Source organism: Oryza brachyantha, chromosome 6 (genome assembly GCF_000231095.2).
Source record: "Oryza brachyantha chromosome 6, ObraRS2, whole genome shotgun sequence".
NCBI lineage: Eukaryota > Viridiplantae > Streptophyta > Magnoliopsida > Poales > Poaceae > Oryza > Oryza brachyantha.
The window spans coordinates 16,988,490-17,005,584 of record NC_023168.2 but is presented as its reverse complement, the minus strand read 5'-3'; the positions used below and the strand labels follow the sequence as shown (position 1 = coordinate 17,005,584).

General features: G+C 45.7%; 2 protein-coding genes and 1 pseudogene across 2 annotated transcripts; all 3 read left to right on the top strand.

The window, feature by feature from the left end:
• The first annotated feature begins 576 nt into the window (after nt 1–576).
• On the top strand, nt 577–2,733 carry LOC102718566 (annotated as a pseudogene).
• A 534-nt stretch (nt 2,734–3,267) lies between these two features.
• On the top strand, nt 3,268–10,867 carry LOC102718285. The gene is made up of 13 exons (XM_006657067.3): nt 3,268–3,412; nt 5,586–6,211; nt 6,336–6,538; nt 6,870–7,067; nt 7,157–7,228; nt 7,324–7,419; nt 7,608–7,687; nt 8,065–8,143; nt 8,228–8,471; nt 8,905–9,098; nt 9,202–9,307; nt 9,395–9,481; nt 9,573–10,867. The coding sequence occupies exons 2-13, from the start codon at nt 5,707–5,709 to the stop codon at nt 10,400–10,402; spliced, it is 2,694 nt and encodes an 897-aa protein (XP_006657130.2). The 5' UTR covers nt 3,268–3,412; nt 5,586–5,706; the 3' UTR covers nt 10,403–10,867.
• Nucleotides 10,868–11,325: 458 nt separating this feature from the next.
• On the top strand, nt 11,326–17,042 carry LOC102718004. The gene is made up of 12 exons (XM_040524805.1): nt 11,326–11,945; nt 12,582–12,784; nt 12,879–13,076; nt 13,170–13,241; nt 13,446–13,541; nt 13,636–13,715; nt 13,788–13,863; nt 13,957–14,167; nt 14,288–14,484; nt 14,565–14,670; nt 14,771–14,860; nt 15,765–17,042. The coding sequence occupies exons 1-12, from the start codon at nt 11,414–11,416 to the stop codon at nt 16,538–16,540; spliced, it is 2,637 nt and encodes an 878-aa protein (XP_040380739.1). The 5' UTR covers nt 11,326–11,413; the 3' UTR covers nt 16,541–17,042.
• The last annotated feature ends 53 nt before the right edge of the window (nt 17,043–17,095 follow it).

Here is a 17,095-nt window from a genome sequence, read left to right as displayed (position 1 = left end):
AGCCCACCAATTCCTACCAATAAATTCAGCCCACGAGGGTCCAAATTAACTCGGCCTACTTAATTCTTGTCTGCGAGTTTATCCACCGATGAATTTGGCCCACTTAATATTAACCAACGAATGTGGCCCATGATGATATCTTGCCCACTTACTGCCCATCAACGAGCAACGAAGTTGGCCCACTTATACCCATCTACGAAATCCGCCCATTTTGGCCCACTTATACCCATCAACGCAGGCCCACAGATAATTCTGGCCCATCAACGAAGTCGGACCAAAGATAAATTTGGCCCACAGATAAATTTGGCCCATTAAAGCAGCCGGCCCAAAGACAAATTTGGCCCATCAACGGAGTCGGCCCAAAGATAAATTTGGCCCACTTATACCCATCAATGGATTAGACCCGCAGATAAATTTGGCCCACTTATATCCACAAACGAATTTGGCCCACACAAATTGGCCTACTTAATTTTCGCTCGCCCGCCGCGCACCACCTCGAGTGCTCGGCATCTCGACAGCGGCGACGGCGCGCGCGAAGTGCTCGGGGAAATGCCCGCGCAAGCCGCCGACGCACTCATGCTTGTGGCGCGCGGGCTCCGGAGACTGGATGCGGAGGGGCACCGCCTCGAGCGCCAAGCCTTCGTCCCGCCGCTCCGCGCCGCGTCGGGGTTGGCGCTTCTGGGGGCCGGCGCGCGGTTCCACGACTACGACGCCGCCATCACGGCGTGCATCGAGAGGAAAGCGCTTCGGGAGGGGCAGCAGGTGCACGCGTGCATGATCACCGCAAGGTACCGACCACAGGTGTACCTGGCGACCCGGCTGGTCACCATGTACGCGCAGTGCGGTGCGCTGGAGGACGCACGCAACGTGTTCGACAGGATGCCTGAGCGGAGTGTGGTATCGTGGAGTGCCATGATCTTCGGGTATTCTCAAACAGAATGGCGTGTCGAGGCCTTCGAGCTGTTCATCGAGATGCGTAGAGCTGGTAAATTTTTTAACCGTTTCTACAGTCATTTGGCAGAGGGAGCAAATTGATCACACAGATCATCATGTTGCATCAGACTACAGAGATGACGATTTGTTTTGTGCATTTTAGCTGAATGAACTAGAATGACAGAAAAACAAGCTTTCATGGCATGATATCGAGTACCCACAAAATTAGTGTTCTATAATCTACCAATGTTTGATACATTATCTGACATCCACAATCCTGAGTTTACCCTTGATGTAGGGCATGGTTATAAACTAAAATTCATAATTTTGTTGGTTCTGTCATGAATATGGATGGCATTATGCCATGGTCAATTTAGAATATTACCAGCACAATTCTGCCTGTTATATCTCCCTGATGTCCTCCCAAGTCGATATCCAATTGCTCCAATTTGGAGGTTTGTTTTGCTAGCACCATTGTCCTGTATGTATGAGCTAGAGATTTTCTGAACCATTTGGGTATGCATCGCATTGTCATCAATACCAGATTATATCTACTTGCTATACTAATTTAATACATTTTAATTCTATTTGGCAGGATTTAACCCCAATGAATTCACTTTGGCAACTGTTCTTACATCCTGTTCTGATCCTCTAAGTATAAAACAGATTGAGCAAGTCCATTCTCTTGTAGTCAAGACAAATTTTGAGTCGCACATGTTTGTTGGGAGTTCCCTACTCGATATGTATGCCAAGTCAGAAAATATCCAAGAAGCTCAAAGAGTATTTGATATGCTTCCAGAAAGGGACGTTGTTTCGTGTACTGCAATTATATCAGGTTATGCTCAACAGGGTCTTGATGAGGAAGCCTTGAACTTGTTCAGACAATTGTATAGTGAGGGGATGCAATGCAATCATGTTACCTTCATGGCCCTTGTCACTGCACTATCTGGCCTAGCTTCTTTGGAATATGGCAAGCAAGTTCATGCCCAAATACTTCGTAAAGAATTGCCCTTTTTCATTGCTGTACAGAATTCTTTGATTGATATGTACTCCAAATGTGGTAAACTGTTATACTCAAGGAGGATATTTGACAGTATGCCAGAGAGATCAGTTGTCAGTTGGAATGCAATGCTTATGGGATATGGAAGGCATGGATTGGGGCATGAAGTTGTTAGGATCTTCAAAAATTTGCGTAAAGAAGCGAAGCCTGACAGCCTGACAGCTGCTTCTGGGATGTGGAAAGATGTTTTCAGAGTGAGGAAGTTAATGTTTGAGAGTACAGTGACCAAGGAACCAGGGCAGAGCTGGATAATTCTTGACAAGGCTATTCACACCTTCCTATCAAGTGATCAATTCCATCCAGTAAGAAAGATATAGATGCCAAGATAAAAGAGATATTTGTCAATATCAAAGCTGCTGGATTTGTTCCAGACTTGAGTTGTGTGCTGCATGATGTTGATGATGAGCAGAAAGAACGCATGCTTCTTGGTCACAGTGAGAAGCTGGCAATAACATTTGGATTGATGAACACTCCTCCAGGCTTGACTATCCGGATTATGAAGAATCTTTGCATATGTGTTGATTGCCATAATTTTGCCAAGTTTGTTTCAAAAGTTTATGGGAGGGAGATATCCCTTAGGGACAAAAATCGATTTCATCTACTTACACATGGAAACTGCACCTTTGGAGATTACTGGTGAAGATTATGATGAACTACTCACATTTCTTTTGTTAATAAGGAGAGCAGTTTTTATGATATTGTGAATGATGGGATAATCAATGGGCCATTGAACAGACTGAGACGAGTGAAATATCTTGTGATATTCTTATCTCAGGTCATCACACAAGAGGTAAGCGGCATAGATTTACTGAAAGAATGACAATAAAATATTCTTAAAAGTTGATGCTCCCTCGCTAACAAACATATTTTTTCTTCAAACTACTTTAAGTCACCTATATAAGTTAACATGCAATACAGTTGTGCTGGAAGCTTCTTTCTTGTAAGTAGCTTACCTAAATGGGATATATTTGTAACTTCACATATGTTAATATGTTATGGACCGGCCTTATGGGATTAAATACCTTAGGCATATGAAGTGATCAGTAGCTGGGCCTGAAGTTGTTTAGGTATATCTATAATTCTAGTTCTAGTTGCTTTAGGATTCTATTTCCTATTCTTAGTTTGTCTTAGACTTCTTTATTATTAGATTGGTCTTAGATTTCTTTATTATTACATTGGCACCTGGTATTGTATTAGGGGCATAAGCAATGAAGTTATTAAAGGGCCTTACCCACCAAAGCTGATCAGAGCGTTGTTCTTCCAGAGAAACCGGCGACTTGAGGGTGATCTACCTTTCGTTATTTGTTTTCTCGGCCCATGGTAACATTGCAGACTCTGACATGAGCTGATTTCGAGAAAAGATGAACTTTTATTGCCAGAGAATATTCAAACATCACATATCAGATGTGCATGCCTAAGGTAATAATCAATTGCTTTATTACAACAAATATTCCAAATGGTTCAATACATTAAAAAAATATGTATTTTAAATCTTCGGTATCAACCTGCTTATATGGATGAAGTAGTCTGGAGGATGTATAAATTGAAAAATACACCATCAGGTGGAAAACTTTAGCTGGTACTATGAACCAGAAATGTAAATATCACGAGTCCTTATTTCTGCAAATATAAGTGCAGATTGTCTCCAGTTGCAGCTAACTGCATGTTTGATAGTGATTTTCTGATGGCATGCTTGGTTTATTGCTCAAATGAACCAGACCGAAAAGATGGCAATGCCAATAGAATGATAGATTCATTTGGTGTTAACAAAAAAATGGTAGGGATAAACAAAAGCCCACAATTAAATTTACCAAAATTTTGGTCACTTCATTAAAGATTTCTCAATGCTTAGCTTTCGGTTTGCCAATATTTTAGTAAGGTTCATGTTAGAACAATCCAAACATGCCCTGGGACCCAGAATTTCCTTCATGAGGTAGAGGGTACATGAATCTGATAGTTGAAGCTAGTTTATTCTCTACTTGTGTGAAGAAAAGATGAACATTCAATTACCACGACGGACAGTTGAATGCCTTTGTGTTTTGATTACTGGAAGCCAAACTAGGCACTTTATTTCGATTGGTAGGCTGCTGTACAAAGTCCTTATGACCTTGCGAACTGAGTTAGTACAACCATAGAAGGAAGTTTAGAGCGTGCCATGGAAGGTCCACAAAACATGAAGCCATTATGCATGCAGCTAATATTATTCTATTATTTGTTGTCTTATCTTGAAACTTCAATAATGCCAAGGTCCTTAAATACTATCATCGTTGGCAATAATTATTCTGGAAACATTTTTGTGGGTAGATAGTTTGATTTGTGTGTTTGTCTCATCATCAAACTACACTGCCGACAACATCTTGTAAAACTCCATGGCTGGCACTGCCAATTGTAGATTTTTCTCTGCATGTACCTACAATCACTCCTCATCTTATCTGGATGTATTCTAATGGAATCGAGAAAAATGGTAAATTTCTGAAAAAACTTTTATTAGCCTGTCATTATAGCAGAAGTTGTTACACAAAAGCAAGAATGTGTTCTTGGCTTGTACCCGTGAAACTAGCAAAAAGCCAAATATTAGAGAAACGCTTTCATGGTTAGAATTAGCTGGAATTGGAGCCTATTTACATGTGGTGACAAACTAAAAACTTGTTTCTTAGTACTTCCTTTCCCTGAATAACAAAAACAGTTCAAGTAGAGCAGTTTCTTCCCTGCAAAATTGGCCTGTTCATCCAATGCAAAAGGACAAGATCTAGAAGAGAGCTTGGTACAGGTTTAGAAATACCAGCTGTGCTTGCTTGCTCAAGCAGATAAATTTCTGGATTTGAAAGTAGCAGAATAGTCTGAAGCTTTATGTGAGTAGTTCTTTCTATTGACCATGTTGCCAGCTTCACATATCTCGGTCACCATTTGCTGTACTGCTCCATAGTTGCACAGAGATGATCTCCTGATGGCCGTTCTGTTCATCATCAGGTCACCATTCCAGTGACTTGTTATATACCATCAGGTCTTAGAAGTTGCATAACAATCACTTAACTTCCACACCAAAGAGCAAAAGGACATGATCTAGAGTTTGGACCCTGTGGAGGGGTGGTGAGCACCTTTTTCTTTGCAATTAACGCGGCAAAATCTGGATGGAAATTAAGGTTAATGCAGTCCACTGGAGAGGACTTGCAGTTTGGTTGGGCAATTCCCCTTTTTTACGGGCTGTTCCCATTTTTACTGCTTTGTGTTAAGCATGGCTTGACCTAACCTGACCATACTCTGACCTAAAAAAAAATTACTGTCTTGTGTTAACAATGGCTTGACCTGAGTACCTGACCTCACCTGACTTGACCTTACTCTGACTCAAAATTTGCTGTCTTGTGTTAAGAATGGCTTGGCTTGATCTAACCTTGACCTTACTCTGAATCATACAGGGATTAAGATGAGCTAAATTTTAGCAGTAAGAAGTTGGAGAGATTTATATATCCAATTTCACTTTGCAATTTTAATATTTCAGATTGGACACATCCACATTGGATAAGTAGTGGATAACTCACCTTTATCCTACGTCATCATCCGTTTCTTGGTTTGTTTGTTTGTTTGTTACTAGGAGTACGTCGTTTCGCTTCCCGCGAATCTCCCATCTCCCCTATAAAATCCCGCGCGACATCCTCGCCGCTCGCGCGTCAGGGAGGAAAGGCTGCTGCTTGTTTGTGCTGATTGATCGATCAATGGCGCGGAGGATGAGAGCCGGCGGGATGGCTCTGGTGGTGGTGGTGGTGGCCGCGGTCGCGGCGTGCCTGCTCGACGGCGCCGCCGCGCTGCACCTGTGCACGGACAGGCTGTTCAATGACACGCAGGGGAGGCACTCGGACGGGCTGCCGCACCTGAACAAGGCGGAGGAGGCGACGTGGATGACCCTCCTGCCGCGCCGCGCCGGGCCCCGGTCGGAGTTCGACTGGCTGGCGCTCTACCGGAGCCTCACGCGCGGCGGCGGCGGCGGCGGCGTCGAACAGGCGGAGTTCCTCTCGCCGGCGTCTCTCCACGACGTCCGGCTTGACGCCGACGGCGCCTCCATGTACTGGCAGGGCCAGCAGACCAACCTGGAGTACCTGCTCTACCTCGACCCCGACCGCCTGACATGGACGTTCCGAAAGCAGGCCAAACTTCCCACCGTCGGCGAGCCCTACGGCGGGTGGGAGTCGCCGGACGGCCAGCTCCGTGGCCATTTCACAGGTCTGTATGCCATTCTTGATCTCATCTGCCGATCAACTCTTTCGCCATTTTTATGGTCACTTCGATCTACTCTCCTCCATCTGACCAAGCAGGGTGTTCTTGTGCTGCACGCTTGTATTTGCAGGTCACTACCTGAGCGCGGCGGCGCACATGTGGGCGAGCACGCACAACGACGCACTGAAGGAAAAGATGACGAAGGTAGTGGACATCCTCTACTCCTGCCAGAAGAACATGAACTCGGGTTACCTAGCAGCCTATCCCGAATCCATGTTCGACTTGTACGATCAGCTGGCCGAGGCATGGTCGCCGTATTACACCATCCACAAGGTACGTAGTGATGAACTATATGTCTATGGCCGCGTTCGGCAGCTCCCTTAGTTAACTTATCTTCCTTGTTTTCCGCCCGCACGTCTCTCAAACTGCTAAACGGTGTATTTTTTGTAAAAATTTTCTATAGGAAAGTTGTTTTGAAAAATCATATTAATCTATTTTATATTTTTTTAATAATTAATAATTAATTAATCATGTACTAATATATTACTATATTTTCTGTACCAGAGATAAGTTAACTTATACCCCATGTGCCGAACGTGGCCTATATCTGATTCTGAGTACATAACTTGCCATCTGATGGGTTGTGACTCAATGCTTTTGACAGATCATGCAAGGCCTTCTTGATCAGTATACATTGGCTGGGAACCCGAAAGGTCTCGAGATTGTGGTGTGGATGACTGATTACTTCAGTGTTCGTGTGAAGAAGTTGATACAGGAGTACAGCATTCAGAGGCACTGGGAAGCGATGAACGAGGAAACCGGTGGATTCAACGATGTCATGTATCAGCTTTATGCCATAACGGTAATTGTAGCCTGATTGCAGCTAATGTTTTTGTAATTTGTTTGGCGTATGTGGATCTTACAAGAGTTGTTTTTCTGTCCTCCGTGCAGAAAGACCAGAAGCATTTGACAATGGCGCATCTTTTTGACAAACCATGCTTCCTTGGACCACTTGGGCTTCATGTGAGAACCTGAGTTCCATTCATGGTATTTTGTTTTCTTTTGCGAATCGAATCTTTTGCAACAATGACAGGTGATATCTTTTGTTTGCTTTTCAGGATGATGACATATCAGGGTTGCATGTTAACACACATGTTCCTGTCCTCGTTGGTGCACAGAAGAGATATGAATTAGTTGGGGATCAACTTTACAAGGTACACTGAAAGTTATTTGGAATTTGTACCGAAACCCTCACCTTGATGGGCAACTGCAATAAGCTTCACTTATAATTGTTCTCTATCATATCAGTTTGTTCATCATGCAAAAAAAAAAGTGATGTAGCACTTCTCTTTTCTATCCTTTAACTTTGAGTTAGCTTACTTTTGAAACTAAATGTCCACAGGAAATTGCAACATTTTTCTTTGATGTTGTGAACTCCTCTCATACATTTGCAACAGGAGGCACATCTACCATGGAGCACTGGTTAGCACATAACCATATAACTTTCTTGAGCAACGCTTCGGTGCATATTACTAGTAGTATAATACTGCCAGGGGAACTAATCTCGTCCATTGATTTAAAAGAGTATTTTCGTACTTTGATTAATATTTGATTTGTATTTATTTTTTTATCACATTATGCACGGATCAAAAAAAGCCCAGCAAGGCCCACTTACTATCACTAATAAAAAAGACGATATTGCCATCTCAAAATTCTACTACACCTAAAATGTTGGTAGTATAATTTAATCATAACCGTCTAACAAAATTAGATCAGCGGTCTGAATTAAATTATACTACAAGTAATATGCACCGGAGTTTCTTGTCATTCTCTCTGCCTAAGTTCTTCCTGCATGACAGGCATGATCCAAAGCGGCTAGTAGACGAGATCAAAATCAGCTCAAATGAGGAGACTTGCGCCACCTACAACTTGCTCAAGGCGAGCCCAGTTCCATGCCTTCTGTCAGATGAATGCAATAATTCTACAGAATGAAGCTCTGAATCCGCCCAATCTGCACTGCAGGTCTCACGGAATCTGTTCAGGTGGACAAAGGAAGGTAAGTACGCCGATCACTACGAGAGGCTACTTATCAACGGGATCATGGGCAACCAGAGGGGAAAGGAGCCCGGTGTGATGATCTATTTTCTTCCCATGGGGCCCGGACGATCCAAGAGCATCAGTGGCATGCCCACCTCTGGCCTGCCCCCCAATAACCCAGGAGGATGGGGTAACCCAAATGCTACATTTTGGTGCTGCTATGGGACAGGTAATATGATCCCTGAAAAATAGTTATCCTAGTGGGAAAACAGTTTTTAGCACTTGCATGATATATAAATAGTTATAAAAAAATATGAAATAAATTTATAAGATAGATAAATATGATTTATATCACTCCACAAACAAAGTTTAAATTCAACCTCTACGAGTTGTAGTAAAAAAAAGAAACAAAACTAAAGCTAAGTATACACATATTCATAATTGTTTTTGTTATTTTTTCTTCAACTTATAAAAGTTGAATTTAAACTTGCATGTTTGTAAAATGATATAACTCGTATTTATTTATCTTGTTAATTTTTTTCATATTTTTTATGACTTTAGATGATATGCAAGCAAGTGGATGTCTACCCATGTGCTAAAAAACTGCTTCCGTGATAGAGATCTTTCTTCTTGTGTCTGAATCTTCTACTTTGCATTGACAGGGATAGAGTCATTCTCAAAGTTAGGGGATTCCATCTACTTCTTGGAGGAGGGAGATCTCCCTGGGCTTTACATCATTCAGTACATACCAAGCACTTTTGATTGGAAAGCGGCAGGGCTGACCGTCAAGCAGCAGGCCAAACCCCTCTCCTCGACAGATTCTTACTTTGAGGTTTCGCTCTCCGTTTCTTCGAAGGTAACTTAATTCTGAATCACCCATTTTATCCTGGATGTAAATCATGAGATATTTTTCTTTATTGAAGAATAGTCAAGGCTTGAATCCCCTTTTATACATGCAGGGAGATGCCCGGCCGGCAAATGCGAATGTGAGGATCCCGTCATGGACATCAGCCGATGGAGCAATAGCAACTCTCAATGGACAAAGGCTCAACCTGACATCTGCAGGTAACGTCTGATATCTTGGTGTTGCTATTTCATATGATCTCGTTGGTGTGATTCCTGCCTCATGTTTTTTTTTGTTTTCATTCTCAGGCGATTTCCTCTCTGTGACCAAACTCTGGGGCAATGACACGCTGTCGCTACAATTCCCCATCACCTTAAGAACTGAGCCGATCAAAGGTCTGAGCTTTATATGACATCAACATCTTGCTCGTTGCAAGTTAAATTTATCAGATATTGGAGTCTGAAATGGTTGATGAAATTTTTTCAGATGATCGCGAGGAGTACGCGTCCATCCAAGCGGTGCTGTTCGGGCCTCACCTCCTCGCCGGCCTGACGCACGGCAACCAGACCGTGAGCTCCAGCAACGACTCCAACGCCGGCCTGACCCCCGGCGTCTGGGAGGTGGACGCCACCGCCGACGCCTCCGTCGCCGCCTGGGTCACTCCAGTCTCCCACCGATCGCTCAACTCGCAGCTTGTCAGCCTCACGCAGCAGCGCGGCGGCTCCTCCGGCGACGGGAAGGCGTTCGTCCTGTCGGTGTCGATCGCCGACGGCGCGCTGACCATGCAGGAGGCGCCCGCCTCCGGGAGCGACGCGTGCGTGCACGCCACGTTCCGGGCCTACTCCGGCGCCGGCGCCTTCGACGGCAGCGGGAGGCTGCAGGGCCGGGGCGTGACGCTCGAGCCGTTCGACCGGCCGGGCATGGCAGTCACCGGCGCGCTCAACGTCAGCCGGCCGGGCCCGGAGCCGGACACGCGGTTCAAGTTCAACGCCGTCGCCGGGCTGGACGGCCTCCCCGGCTCGGTGTCCCTCGAGCTCGCCGCCAGGCCGGGGTGCTTCGTGACGGCCCCCACCACATCCTACCTCCCCGGCGCGAAAGCTCAGGTCAGCTGCCGGAACACCGCCGCCGCCGACGACGACACGGCGTTCCGCCTCGCCGCGAGCTTCACGCAGGCGCCATCGCTCCGGCAATACCACCCGCTGAGCTTCGCGGCGAAGGGCACGGAGAGGAACTTCCTCCTGGAGCCATTGCAGAGCCTCCAGGACGAGTTCTACACCGTCTACTTCAACGTCATCACCAACTCCTCCGCCGTGTGAGGAAGCCAGGCCAGCCACGCACGCCATGGATTGACAAACACATCACACTGTCCTACCTAGGACCAAAGATTGTTAATTAATCGATATAAAACCTAGTTACCTATAAGAACCTAATTACCTAACAATCATCACCATCACCACCACCATGGCCGTGATGATTCAATGCACGTGGCTCGTGATCCAGAAAGACGATGGCGATGAAATGTCTTCGCGGTGGTTGAATCTTGATCCATAAATTATGTGCCGTCCAATTAGGCCATTATTGATTGCTCTCGTGGAATCTTGGAGAATTTTTGCTGCTTCTATTCCATCACCGATTAGTATAGTAGTAGTACCGTCCAATATTATTGCAGAGCCGTCACGAGATGAGTAGCTTTTGCTCGCTTCGTCAGGCCCAAGAATCTTTAAGAACTGTCACTGATGTTTTTCTGGTGGTGCTCCGACCAGATCACCAGCAGAAGAAGAAACGCAAAGATAAAAGTTTGATTTTTTTTTTCTGATGCTTTGGGTTGCTGCCTGCCTCTCCCTTTCCATCTCACGGGTGCAAGCCAGAGCAAACGCAACGTGACAAAGGAGAAGCAACCTGACAAAACGCAATGCAGTGTCGTGTGCGACATGTGAGTTTGCGAGCGAGGCGAAAGCGATGTTTTGTTACTCGCAGTATACTAGACTTAATCTCTCCCTGTTTGTCTCGCAGAATACTGGGATTAATTAATATTTCCTTCAAAAAAAAATTTCTGCATGCGTGCTTGCACTTGTTGGTTGCAGCCCATCACGTAGCCACATGATGTTGCTAATGCTGAGCTATACATTTTCTTGATGCCTAAACGCTGTCCTTTTCGCTGTGGGTACAGGTGATAAAAGGCTTTGGATTCTTGGAGTCTCTTTTTTCTCGTTGTATCCCACTGTGCCGGTTTTGTGTGTCTGTGTGTAGTACACGCTGATAGCTGAGTGAGTGAGCTAGTGAGTGAGCGAGCGAGGGAGCTCGGCGTCGGCGCGTCTTATCCAGAAATGGCGCGGTGGCGTGCGGCGGCGACGGTGGTGTGGGCATTCGCGGTGGTGGCGGTGGCGAAGGAGTGCACGAACGTCCCGACGCAGCTGTCGTCGCACACGGTGCGGGCGCGGCTGCAGGCGACGCCGGGGGCGGCGGAGTGGCGGTGGCGGGAGGAGTTCCACGACCACCTCAACCCCACCGACGAGGCGGCGTGGATGGACCTGCTGCCGCTCCGCACCGCCTTCCCGTCGGCGGCGGCGGGGGAGGAGTTCGACTGGGCGATGCTGTACCGGTCGCTCAGGGGCGCCGCCAGCGGCGACGGATACGGCGGCGGGTTCCTCGAGGAGGTTTCGCTGCACGACGTGCGGCTGGACGTCGACGGCGACGGCGTGTACGGGCGCGCGCAGCAGACGAACCTCGAGTACCTGCTGCTGCTCGACGCGGACAGGCTCGTGTGGAGCTTCCGGACGCAGGCCGGGCTGCCGGCGCCGGGGAAGCCGTACGGCGGCTGGGAGGGCCCCGACGTCGAGCTCCGCGGCCACTTCGTCGGTGAGTGACAAACACCGCCGCGCTCCCATCTTTAAGCAGCTTCCACATGGCCCCGTTGCGGATCGCATTAGCTCTAGTGTTTCACACTTTCACAAACCAAAAAGATAAGGGCCATTTGGCCCAACAAGCCCAAATGCGGCCCATCCCATACTTGGGCCTAGTATGGGCTGGCCACTTTACGGCCCATTTAAGTGTATGGGCTTTAATTTAGCTTTAATTTTTGGCCCATTTACGTAGATGGGATTGGGATTTCCGTGGACACATTCGTGCAAAAATTTTATATATAAAAGTTCTCCATAATTGTCGGCCAAAATTTTAGGTTTGTAGCAGCTAAATCATTCATTTATACCTTTAAATATATATTACTAACATCTGATAATCCTTCCATCATTCAATCTCACCCTTTCAAACACCACCTTATACCCCTCCTACATTTTTTTTTCTGTACAAATTTTAAAATAAATGGGTCAAGACTAAAAATTAGAAAATTGATTCCTAGTAGAAATTTCGAACTTGGTTCATGTCGAGCTCAGCCAGAATTTTGTACATACAGTATAAAATTGTATAAAATCCGTTCAATTTTTGGCAAGGATATTTTTTTTAAAAAAAAGAGTAAATACAAATTTTGGCGCGCAGGGCACTACATGAGCGCGGCGGCGAAGATGTGGGCGACCACGCACAACGGCACGCTCGCCGGCAAGATGGCAGCGGTGGTGGACGCCTTGCACGACTGCCAGGCGGCAGCCGGCACCGGCTACCTCTCTGCCTTCCCCGCCGAGTTCTTCGACCGCTTCGAGGCCATCCGCCCCGTCTGGGCTCCCTACTACACTATCCACAAGGCACGCAGATCATCTCCATGGCCATGCATCTCACCTGTTCGTGCAAATCTCTGAGACGAAACCACCCCTGCCTCTCTTCTTCCTCTGCGCTCAGATCATGCAGGGCCTGCTTGATCAGCACACGGTGGCCGGGAACGGCAAGGCGCTCGGCATGGTGGTCGCCATGGCCGATTACTTCGCCGGCCGCGTGAGGAGCATCATCCAGAGGTACACCATCGAGAGGCACTGGACGTCGCTCAACGAGGAGACCGGCGGGATGAACGACGTCCTCTACCAGCTCTACACCATAACTGTAATCGCTCTTACCAATCTAGATTTGTGTTGATTAGAACCACCTCTAATCTCAGTGAGTTAAATATCTGTTGCTGCAATATATTTTGGGCAGAAAGACCAGAGGCATTTGGTGCTTGCTCATCTTTTCGACAAGCCTTGCTTTCTAGGATTGCTTGCAGTTCAGGTCTGAAGATCTTAGTTCCCCCCATGGCACTGTACTTTTGCTACATTCTATTCTCTTTATTATTACTAATTTATATATTGAAAAATTAAGCTAGCTATAAATTGTAATATAAAAGCATAAAAACTTAGTTGTGCTTACCCTACTAACCAAAAAAAAAAGGGTGAAACTCTTGGTGATATTTCTTCAATTTCTTTGATCTTTCAGGCTGACAGTCTTTCAGGTTTTCATGCAAATACACACATTCCTGTTGTTGTCGGAGGCCAAATGAGATATGAAGTTACTGGTGATCCTCTTTACAAGGTAAAATATACGGGACATCTCATTTCAGGAGTTTTTAAGGACAACCATCCTGGTGAAGCTAAGTAGCTAACCATAACTCTTATTCATGAAACAGGAGATTGCAACATTCTTCATGGATATAGTAAACTCTTCTCATAGCTATGCCACAGGTGGCACATCTGTTAGTGAGTTCTGGTAATGAATTCTGGATGGGTAAAGTTCACAGCATCTTTGTCAGTCACTTAACGCCCGAAATGATTTTGCCAGGTCAAATCCAAAACATTTAGCTGAGGCCCTGACCACTGAGACTGAGGAGTCTTGCACCACCTACAACATGCTGAAGGTGATTTATCCGTCGATGATCATCAATGATCAAATTCCCAAACCATTCTTCTTTCCAAGTAGTAGATAAAATGTGATAAAACAAACTATGCAGGTTTCTCGGCACCTATTTAGATGGACAAAGGAAATAGCGTACGCGGATTACTACGAGCGAGCGCTGATAAATGGTGTCCTAAGCATTCAAAGAGGAAGAGATCCTGGTGTGATGATCTACATGCTGCCCCAGGGCCCTGGAAGATCTAAAGCAGTAAGCTACCATGGGTGGGGAACGCAGTATAATTCATTTTGGTGTTGTTATGGAACTGGTAAGTGAGAAGAAGTTGGTTCCAGAAGTTCAGAACCAAAAAGTGAAAATAGTGTGTTAAGTGGTCTAAAAAACCAATACGATTGTAATGATTTCTACTATCTGGTTTTTATATTTTTAGGGATAGAATCATTCTCCAAGCTGGGGGATTCTATATACTTTGAAGAGAAAGGAAACAAGCCTGGGCTCTACATTATTCAGTACATACCGAGCACATTGAACTGGAGAACTGTAGGTCTTACTGTTACTCAGCAAGTGAAGCCCCTCAGCTCATCAGATCAGTATCATCAAGTTTCACTCTCCATTTATGCTGAAAAGGTAAATTTTTGTCTCAATACTTTCAAACTATATGAGAGTTTTCAACAATAGCTGTTTAACCAGTTTTATTTTTGTGACAGACAAACGGGCAATATGCGACACTGAATGTGAGAATACCATCATGGACATCAGTGAATGGTGCAAAAGCAACTCTGAACGACAAAGATCTACAATTAGCATCTCCAGGTATGCTCATAAGAACTGAGACAGCACAGAAATCTGTCATCCACTATACGTTGGAAGAAGTACAGATATAATCCTTACACAATCTCGATCTTTTTTTCAGGGATTTTTCTCACAATCAGCAAGCAGTGGTATAATGGTGATCACTTGCTACTCCAGTTCCCAATTAACCTAAGGACAGAAGCAATAAAAGGTATGAAATTTTGACTTATATTATTCATCACTGTATTCAGCCTGAAAGACACAAATCACAGGTTTATCGATCAGTAATAAAGCCCACACAATATTATACCACAAAAATCGAATATTACTTACATCCCTACTAAAACAAAACAATAGCCAGAAGCCTAGATTTGGTGCCATCCAATGGGGAAACTATTTTAAACCCTTGAGGGGACATCCACTGTTATGCAAAATGTCATCTAAATAGTTGTGAATTTTATTTTAAAAAAAATAACTAAATATATTAATGTGTAATATTCACTACACAAACATGTGACATTAAATTTTACTTTCAAAAGTTGCAAAACAACAAACATGACTCTGAATAATAATCAGAGTTTAATTTGTTCTTTTTTACAAGTACAGAGGTCGAATTTGTACATAAATGATTATGGAGTAATATATCACATATTAATATATCTAGTTATTTTTTTGATTATCTTAGGACAGAATTTTTTTATAACTATTTGAATGACATGCAAAAAGTATCCCTTCAAGAGATTAGATTACATTTATCAATCCAGTTCTCTTGCAAGGGGCCTAACTCTGGGCGCAAAAATGTTCGTACCTACCAAGTTTTATCCCAAATTCAAAAGTCAATTCTAAGACAACACTAAATTTACATTCACATCTACTGTGTGTATATTCATATTTATACATTTCACCTCTACCCATTTCTCGGAACATTTTCAAAGAAAAAAATAAAATTTTGACAAAATTCAAATTCAGATTTTTCAAATGAACGGAACCAAACTTGAACCGCTGAAATTTATCAAAACTGGTTGTTCTATGGGTAGCAAAAGAATTGCAAAACAGAAATAATTAAATTGAGCCAGAATTTTCACGAGAAATTGACTGCAAAATGGTGCCTTCAGACGATCGGCCACAGGTGGCATCCCTGAACGCAATCCTGTTCGGGCCATTCCTCCTCGCCGGCCTCACCACCGGCGACTGGGACGCGAGGACCGGCGGCGCCGCCGCGGCGTCGGACTGGATCGCCCCTGTCCCTGAATCGCACAACTCCCAGCTGGTGACGCTCACGCAGGAATCCGGCGGGAAGACCCTGGTCCTCTCCACCGTGAACGACACCTCCCTGGCGATGCAGGAGCGGCCCGAGGCCACCGGCGGCACCGACGCCGCCGTGCGCGCCACGTTCAGGGTGGTGCCGCCGACGCAGCAGCTGGGCGGCTCGACCGCCAAGCGACGCCGCGCCGGCGCCGGCGCCGGCGCGGCGGTGGGGCTGACGGTCACCGCGGCGACGATCGAGCCGTTCGGCCTGCCGGGGACGGCGGTCTCCAACGGCCTCGCCGTGGTGCGCGCCGGGAGCGGGAAGAGCTCGGACACGTTGTTCAACGTTGTGCCGGGGCTCGATGGGAAGCCCGGCTCCGTCTCCCTCGAGCTCGGGAGCAAGCCCGGGTGCTTCTTGGTCGCCGGCGCCGGCGCCGGCGCGAAGGCGCAGGTCGGCTGCAGACAACGCAGCGGCGGCGGCGGCGGGTTCGAGCAGGCGGCGAGCTTCGCGCAGGCCGAGCCACTGCGGCGGTATCATCCGGTCAGCTTCATCGCCAGCGGCGTGAGGAGGAGCTTCGTCCTCGAGCCATTGTTCACCTTGAGGGACGAGTTCTACACCATCTACTTCAACCTCGCAGCCTGACAACGAAGTGGCAATCTCTCTCTCTCCTTAGCTCTCTAATTTTTTGGAGGTGGTGAAGGATAATTTGTTGGGTTAATTCTTTGATCACTTTCGATGCTCTATGAGCTTAGCTTAGCGATTAGCATGGCCAGGAGCAGCTGAATGTGAAAATGAGTTTGGTTTACATGTAGCCTCCTCTACCTCTGACTAGCCTGATGTTGCTCTGCAACTTCAGCTCTTAGCTGGCCATTATTTTCTTTGAAAAGATTATCTCTTGATGCAGTTGAGTACGCTCAAAAGTTCTGCAGATGAAAGAGTAATTAAGGATCAAGGATGCCATTGACCTAGTAATTGCTAAGCAGTAAGCACGTGTTTTAAGTCCTTATGTGGCTTAAAATACAAATCTGAGCAGGTTCAGAGATTGCTTTGTTTGCATTTTATTCAACCTATCTGATGCTATGTGCACAATACGAAATAAGAGCAGGTTCTGAACTTACCTTGAATGTACTCTCTTCAAGTTACTAAATCCGTTTCGAAATAAGATCATTTTTCAGTTTTTTTATACAACGTTCTGAT

Bases quoted from the DNA above. Each gene is read 5' to 3' on its own strand.
- LOC102718004 (XM_040524805.1), top strand. From the start codon at position 11,414: ATGGCGCGGTGGCGTGCGGCGGCGACGGTGGTGTGGGCATTCGCGGTG. The intron at 13,716-13,787 runs GTAATGAATTCT...TGATTTTGCCAG, and splicing joins ACATCTGTTAGTGAGTTCTG to GTCAAATCCAAAACATTTAG. The intron at 14,861-15,764 runs GTATGAAATTTT...TGGTGCCTTCAG, and splicing joins AAGGACAGAAGCAATAAAAG to ACGATCGGCCACAGGTGGCA.
- LOC102718285 (XM_006657067.3), top strand. From the start codon at position 5,707: ATGGCGCGGAGGATGAGAGCCGGCGGGATGGCTCTGGTGGTGGTGGTG. The intron at 6,539-6,869 runs GTACGTAGTGAT...TGCTTTTGACAG, and splicing joins CGTATTACACCATCCACAAG to ATCATGCAAGGCCTTCTTGA. The intron at 9,308-9,394 runs GTAACGTCTGAT...TTTCATTCTCAG, and splicing joins GCTCAACCTGACATCTGCAG to GCGATTTCCTCTCTGTGACC.